Genomic DNA, 8,094 nt, shown 5'->3' on the forward strand with positions numbered 1-8,094 from the left:
AAATACAAAAAGTCATCTTTTGAAAGAAATGATTATTATTAAGACTGTTTTCAAATTGAAAAGGTTATGGAAATGCAAACGGTAACGTTTTGCAAACCTCTCCTTACTTTTAGCGAGTCATGATGTCTGATACAATACAATTAACAATTTCTAACAGCATTTTTTTAAACAAACAAAAATAAAGACAAGAAAGTTTAAGTGAAATATTTTTTCAAGCTACTGCAGTGGTAAATCTGATCAAGTTCAGCCTTTTGAAAGTCTGAAGCTTAAATGAGGGTTTAGTTTTATCACTTGGATATGAAATATGAGATGCTGACATAGGAGAGGTCTATTATAAATGTTTGTTAGGAGCTTTTGGTCTCTAATAAAAGTTCTTCATTGTATCAATAAACCCGGGGTACAAAGTAAAGTGTTGATTGTAGTGATGTAGATCTGCTTATTTGCCAGCTTTCTAAGCACTAATCCTTCAGCAGGACTTATTGTTTTGGAGGAAAACATGCAGCTGTCCACTCAGAGTTGCCTGTTTGCAGCCTTTTTGTTAATCCTTCATTCAGGAATATATTTCGCAGTGGTATGATAATTAAATGGGTGAAATTATCTATTTATACCAACATAATGTGATGTTTCAACCAGAGAGAAACATAAAAGCAAATGCTTTGTGGGATCCAGGGTCAAAGGTGACAGCACAGGAATGGGTAGAAGGACGGGAAATAAAAGGGAAATGAATAATGAAGCATACAGGAAAACTAATGTTGATGTTAGGAATTAAATTGTTTGGCTGAAAGCGATCAGCTGCTTGCTCTCCAAGTATTTCTTGCTAAAGGAGCAGTGACTTTGTGGCAGCCTAGGGTGACATCTAGTGGCTAGAATGCAGAATCCATGAGTTTCCTTTCAAAGCTCCTGAACAACAATCTAAGTTGGAAAAGCAGCATATCAGATGTCAGACGTTGGTTTGCTTCTCTAAATTTGTGCAATTCTTGATCCACACATCATAAGAACTTCCTAAAAAAGGAAAAATCTCAACAGGACTTTTTCTGGTAATTGAAATTAATAAAATAAATATTAGCAACCTAAATTAGTGCATTGAAAAAGCCAGAGATTCACGCTGTTACAGACGAACCTTTATCTTCTGTCTGAGTGCCACACTGTAACGAATATAACTGCTTAGAGCATTTGATTATTTGTTAAGCTGTTTCAAAAAAAGGAAGTGGTGAGCGAACAGAGGAAGCCAATGAACATCATTTTAATGATGCAATAATCTAGAGTCAACATTTATGTTGTTTTACAACTCAGCAAAGTCTGCATACGGTTTGTAAGGAGAAAGACTAAAGTAGTAGATCTGCTCAGAAACTTGCTGAAGGGATCTTGACAGTTATACAAACTGTGTTTTGCAGTGATCAGTTTGACTTTGCTGTTTCCTAACCACACGTGCATGAGGCTTGGTTATTTGCTCAGTTGCTAGGGAGTTATTGACGTCTCAAACAGTTAAAAAAAATACCACGCCAGACATACAGGGCAGAGCTTCCCCTTCCCCTTCACATTTCGCCTCTGAAAGCAGATGCATCTCCTCTAGCACTTACGAAGACAAACCACATCAGTTAGAGGGATTTGCTGCCTTTACTGGCCCAACGGACACATTGCTTTGTCTGGTGTCAAACACACATGTAAGAGGAAGGAGGGGAAGCATTGGTGATTGCTACTGTGCAGCTCAAGGAGCATTGCTGTATGAAGATGCTGGAGCATGTGGACCCGCTCACTCCTATGTTCTCGACTCCCTTCAGTTCCCACTTATGATTTAAGGAGAAGGCAAACCTGCAAAAGGTAAAGATTCACGTTTTCTATAAATAATAATGATAATAATAATCTGCAAGGAAGTTTGGGCATCTGTTTGTGGTTTGGCATGTTTTGAATTATGTTGATGGTTATGTCTTTCTGTTCTTAGAGTTAAACCATAATATGGTTAAAGGATGTCATCTTTACTGTGTTTTTTACAAAATCTTACTTTACCAGGAAAAGTTAAAGTGATGAAATGAACCCTACATTTTCTAAGAAGCAGATCTGTTAATGGATCTCAGATAGATGTTAAACCTGAAACCAACACGAAAAACGTTAAAAACCAGTTCAAGTTGCAGGAAAGAAACCAAAAGAAAATAACTGTCATTATTTTTCTCTTCCTCTTGTGGAAGCAGCATAGGAAGGGTGTGGAGCCATGTTGATGGCAGAAGGAAGGATGATGCGGCTGATAATCTATAAAAAAAAAAAAACATCAAGCTATTACAATTAGATTTCCTGCTGCAGTTTTTATCAAAGTTTCATCTGCTTGATTCAATGTCAACACTTTGATGCAACGCTCCGTTCTAACCAGGTTATAATTGCTGACACAGTTTGCTAAATGCATTGACGGGTCAGCAAAGCTTCAGCGGATCCTCCAGCTGAGTGACAGTTGGTTTTTATCTAGTTTATCAGGGCAACCACTCCTATGGACTGTTTAGACAACCTAGTCTTAAGTAACTGGGGGGTAAACAACAGAATAAATAGACAGTATAAATGTTTAATACTAAAAGAAAGCAACACCTGAGTATTGCTGTTATAGATGCACATAGTTGGTATTGCTGTTTACTGTCTATATTTGTATGAATCATCTAGTGTTACTAAATTTAATCAAACAAACTAGTATGTAGCTTATTTAGAGTAAAGCTGTTCATAAGTTTTTGTTTCAACAGCAATGTGCAAAAACAACCTTAGTGCAACAAATAAAATGACTTGAGGTCATATTTGTGAATAAGAAGTGGCTCACAAACACCTGGATAAATAAAGGTTAAATAAACCAGTGAAAATAATATATTAAATTGTACAAAAGATTAATAAAATATAATATAATACAAAAATGTATCTCTAAAGAACGTTTGTCTTAGAGTTGTCCCTCATCCTTCCTCCTCTGTGTGTCAATCTGATCCCAAGGCCAGTCTTTTTTTTTTTTATAAAGTATGATTTTTAAATAGAATTATAAAAAACAAAAAAACACTCTAGTTTCCGCGAGGCCCTAAAATTTAGGGCTTAAATGATCACTTAAAGTTGAAGTAGAAATGAATAGAAAATATATCGCAACTGCTGTGTCATTGCAACTGTGTTCATCTCTTGATAATTGTGCCACTTCAGTTCGGTTTGAAACACTGGAGGATTGTGTGGAAATGTACCTCATTCAGTAGAGGAGGAGTGATGCTGTGGGCCTGTTCCTTCCACAGCCTCGTAAAGGCAGTTAAAATACAAAAGATTGTTTTCCTAATATCAGTAAACTGAGGAGATAATTATCTTTTGTACGGCCAAAATGTTTTGAACCTAAAGCTGAACCTAAACGCCCAGCAATGAAATATTGTTTCTAGTGTATATTTTCTAAAGTTCCTCATATCTCTGATGTTAGATTGTTTTTAGTTCTGTTTTTAAATGTCTTTAAAAAAATAATGCTGCAGGCTAACCTTTCTACACAGTGCAGGACTCCATGTTAAAAAGCTTTATGGGCACAAATGTTTGAGTTTGGCAAATAAAAAAGAAAGAAAAAGAAATCTGCCTTCTTTAACGGATGTAGAGAAACCGGTTTTGAAGCAGATGTTCTGCTGGCAGGATGTGTTCCTGTTAACGGAGCAACTCACACCTGCTCACTAGGAAAGTGAAAGTACACGTGTTGATGTGCGCTTTATTTCTGGTAACGGCCCTATTTGGTTTCACAGGATTGCACTTTCACTACCAACGACAAAATGTGCCTGAGGTTATATTAAGTTTGTTTGTTATTGATTAAAATGAAAGCTTCACATTTAGTGAGCTTTTAAAGTTTGCTCAATAATTAACAGTGTTCATTTATTTAGACTTAGGGCTTTGACACTTCTGTTTTCTCTTTTTTCAGTTGTGATGAGTAGCAACATGAAGTGAAATAGTCTGCTTTCCCAGAGTGTTTTTATTAGAACAGCATAATGACTGTAAGCAGCAGTCAATCAGCAGACCGGCTCTCAGCCAACCTCTCTTCCCCGTCGTGTGACTATAATTTAACCAGCTGGGATCAATCTATGGACACCATGTACACCTACTTCTACCTGCTGCTCTTCATCCCGGGGCTGCTTCTCAACACCACGGCTCTCTGGGTCCTCTGCAAACATTTCAGGTCAGTCAGAAAATACCAAAGGTTTAAAAGATTACTGGAGATTCAGATATTTAAGACAAGTTGAAAGAGAATATTTGCTTCATCTTTATATAACATTGCTTAATGTCCTATTCAAAGATTATATTTGGATGTGTTAAAGCAAAGGGGAAGTCTTGCACAGTGTTGTATGATTCTGCAGGAGCAAACCCACTTTTCTGCTTATTGTTTCAACAGCAAGAAGACCAAGGCAGTGATCTTCATGATAAACCTGGCTTTGGCAGACCTGGTGCACATCCTCTCCCTCCCCCTCAGAATTTATTATTACTTCACCCACACGTGGCCATTTGGACAAAGCCTTTGCTTGCTCTGCTTCTATCTCAAATACCTCAACATGTACGCCGCCATTTTATTTCTGGTAAGACTGTAGTTAGCACATTTTTTCAGGCCCCTGAAACTTTGATCTTGTCATTTTAAAATCCTATAATCCCACATATCTGGGGGATTTAATGTGATACACTAAAGGAAGAATTCACAGAATTGCTTTTGACAAAAAAATGTAGTCAAAAGCCAGGATATGAATTTGTGTTCATGCCTCTGTCACCTGCTCTCTATAGACTCAATTTGTGGTCCATTTTTCCTAGGAAATTACTTAAATTTTGTTTGCAGTTCCCCAGAAAATATTGAGTTAAAATTGTTTTCCTGGATTCTCATTTGGGGAATGTTCACACCATGAAAGTCCATAAAATGACCAGGTGCATGGAATGGAGGAAAACTGCATGAAGCCGCTCAGCTCTGCAGAATTAATTCCCTGCTGAATCTCCATGTGTCTCATTCAGTGAAGGTTTTATGTCTCATGTTTGACTAATTCCTGCATTCTGCTGGCTAAAGGAGATCCACAACATGCTGGAAGCTGACTTGTGAAGAGAAAGACGAGTCAGAAAAGATTTTAATTGTATTGTTGCTTGGGTCTTAACTAGAGGAAAAAACTTAACTGCTGTCTGGTTTGAAGTGGCTGCGATGGACAGGTGACCTGCCCAAGGACCCACCTCTGGTCCATAGATAGCTGGAGATAGGCAGCAGCACCCCTCGCCAACCCACCTGGGATAAAGTGTGACGGAAAATGGATGGATGGTGGGAAGTGGATGGAGACCAATGTAGAAAGTGGGTTTTGGTCTGGTTCTTAGATTCTATTCACATCTGCTCAAAAGGAGAAAGAAGGCAGAAAACCAACCAGTCTGTTTAAGGTAAACCCGTCATGGAAACCTTAGATTTAGATCTGGGGTCTAGTTTACAAAACATTTGCCTGAACTTGCCAACTTACAGGTTCTCTCTCTTTTTTTTTTTTTAGTAAACTACAGCTGCTGACCTTTTAAAATCAACATCTAATTGAGTCTCTGCCTGAAGCCACTTTTAGGAACTGAATAATTCTGTGAATTTATTGAAAAATCAGAGAAATCCCAATCAGCTGCCTGGATGTATGTTAATCTGAACAGTCGGATCATCGGACCAAAGGTGTCATTGATAACTTCCCTTTAGCTGCTGTATTTAGCAAACATTCCACCTATAGGATGCCATTAGTAAAGTTAAACGGGTAGCAGTCACTTTGCTTCCTATTTAGGATGTTGCTGGTGATACAAAAGGGGTTGATTTTTTTAAATTCATTTGCTGTAATTCTCAGTTTTCCACCACTCCATCCATTCTTATGAAGCCAAAAAATGGTGTTTGCTGTCTTCTTCTGAACGGTTGCTGCCAGATTTGTGTGTTGCACATCCTAGAGTTTTCCTTTTGACTGATTCTTCCACTGCAGCTGTGGATCTCTGCACTTCTCTCAAGTTACCAAGAACCTTTTGGCTCCTTATGTGACTAATTTTCTGAATGTCGTGTCATAAATGTCTCCTGTTCAGTTTCCCAGCAAACCTGTAATCTGCGTTCTTTCTGTTTGAAGGTGTGCATCAGCCTGCAGAGGTATGTGTTCCTCCTCAACCCGTTTACTGCCCGTCGGTGGAGGCGGCGCTACGACCTGCTGATCAGTATAGCTGTGTGGGTGATTGTCAGTATCTCTTGCTCACCTTTCATCTTGATGCGGAGCAGCGGAAGCAGCAACAACAACACGCCCAGCAAAACTCTAAATGCAAACTTCACCCACCTTTCAAGCTCCACAAACCTCTACATGCAACCATCATTCACACCTTCCAGCATGTCACACCCCGATTCAGTAACCCACAAAACAAGCTGTTTTAAAGACCTGCCGATACGGAAGATCTCCATCCCTCTGGCTATAACCATGATGACAATGTGTGAACTGTTTGGATTCCTTATGCCCTTAATCTGCATCAGTTACTGTTCCTGCCGCATAGCTTGGTCCCTCAACCACAGGAAAACAGAGGATCAGCAGAACTCCACGGCTCCAAGCTCCTCCACTCGTAGCAGACTGCAGTCAATCACCTCCAACGGTCAGGGAGATAAGAACCATGAAAAGCATGTGAACAGTGAGAAGCGGCGAGCTCTGAGGATGGTCCTGAGCTGCTCTGCTCTCTTTCTGCTCTGCTTCACCCCGTATCACATCAACTTCCTGCTCTATCTGATGGTTTCGCAGGACTTTGTCTTCCACTGTGCCACCAGGCTGGCGGTCAAACAGTTTCACCCAGTGTCTCTGTGCATGGCAAGCATGAGCTGCTGCCTCAATCCGCTCCTTTATTACTTCCTTAATGCTGAATTCAGAATGCACCTCAGGCGCACCTCCTCTTTCTCCTCCTCTTTTGTCTCTTCTCCAATCAGCTCTCCAAAACATTGTGCTGCACAAGCCAGACTACTGAGGATGGAGAGTTCCTGTTCAGAGCGGGAATAGAGCAGGTCTGGGTCAGACGCCGCAGGCATTATAAAAGGATTTTAACTGGAGTTTATTCACATATAATTTTTTTAGTCTGCAGTCAAAAACTTAACAGTCTTTTACCAATATTTTGAGAAAAACAAGCAAAATATTCATATATTGCTTTTTAAATTGATCCACAAAGGTCTGAAAAGAGTTTTGTATTAATTTTTTATAAACTCTCCTTAAATGACTTCCTTTAAAAGCACCTTTGGTCCCCTGGGGTCCCAGTGTTGATGAGATCACTGAGGTAGACAGAGGTCAAAGTTGATCATGAAATGTAAGCTTCCCATTTAACAAATAGGTGGAAAATTTATTAACTGCCATAATACATGATTCAAAGTTCCCCATTTAATAATTAGAAATACATTGAAATGATGAATCAGTTAAAGTCCTTTAAGAGAATATATGTATTTAGTTATGAATATAGTTACCTCCCTGCGATGGACTGGCAATCTGTCCCAGGTGGAACCTCCCCCGTACACAGCTGGAGATAGACACCCCCCAAGCCCCCCCTGCCCCCCCCCCCCCCATTAAACGTGTAACATAAAGGATGGATGGATAGTTACCTCCCTTTATGTCTATAAACAGAGTGAAGTAATTCTATCTATTCTTTATGTGTTTACTGTTAGTTTGGCTACTTATCCCTGATATGGATTTTTTTTCTCAGTTCAGCCTCACACAGATGTGATGGAAGACATTTCTGAATCAATCCAAAGAGTTTATATGTGGACCTGAGCCTGAGCAGACTTCCATTTAATTACAGTTTCTATTGTTTTAAGGCCACTAACTGGTTTTTCTCCAGGCATCACTTTTTGGCTCCATCCATCAGTTCCAACCAGCCTGCTGTTAGTGATCAGGGACTGACTGATCACCAGAGTTCACTAAACGAAGGGCATTCTTTTTGGATTTGCTCGTTGCTTTAGTTTTCCAGCAAACATTATGTTTAATTGAATGGTACAGATCTAGGTATTTTCTGATCAGCACGGTTGCTGTGTCCCCTGGAACAGTGGGCCCTCACCATGGTCCTCAGGTACCATAGTCCTGCATGTACAAGTATCCCACAGACACATCTGCACTTCATGGTTTT

At 39.5% G+C, this 8,094-nt stretch overlaps 1 protein-coding gene across 1 annotated transcript; it reads left to right on the forward strand.

Moving 5' to 3' along the window:
* The first annotated feature begins 614 nt into the window (after positions 1-614).
* p2ry10 (P2Y receptor family member 10) lies at positions 615-7,499 on the forward strand. Its single transcript, XM_038276161.1, has 4 exons — positions 615-1,821; positions 3,902-4,156; positions 4,370-4,550; positions 6,081-7,499. The coding sequence occupies exons 2-4, from the start codon at positions 3,969-3,971 to the stop codon at positions 6,981-6,983; spliced, it is 1,272 nt and encodes a 423-aa protein (XP_038132089.1). The 5' UTR covers positions 615-1,821; positions 3,902-3,968; the 3' UTR covers positions 6,984-7,499.
* Positions 7,500-8,094: the final 595 nt, after the last annotated feature.

The sequence above is a fragment of the Cyprinodon tularosa genome, unplaced genomic scaffold, assembly GCF_016077235.1.
Source record: "Cyprinodon tularosa strain WSP-4 unplaced genomic scaffold, ASM1607723v1 ctg1002, whole genome shotgun sequence".
Classification (NCBI taxonomy): Eukaryota; Metazoa; Chordata; class Actinopteri; order Cyprinodontiformes; family Cyprinodontidae; genus Cyprinodon; species Cyprinodon tularosa.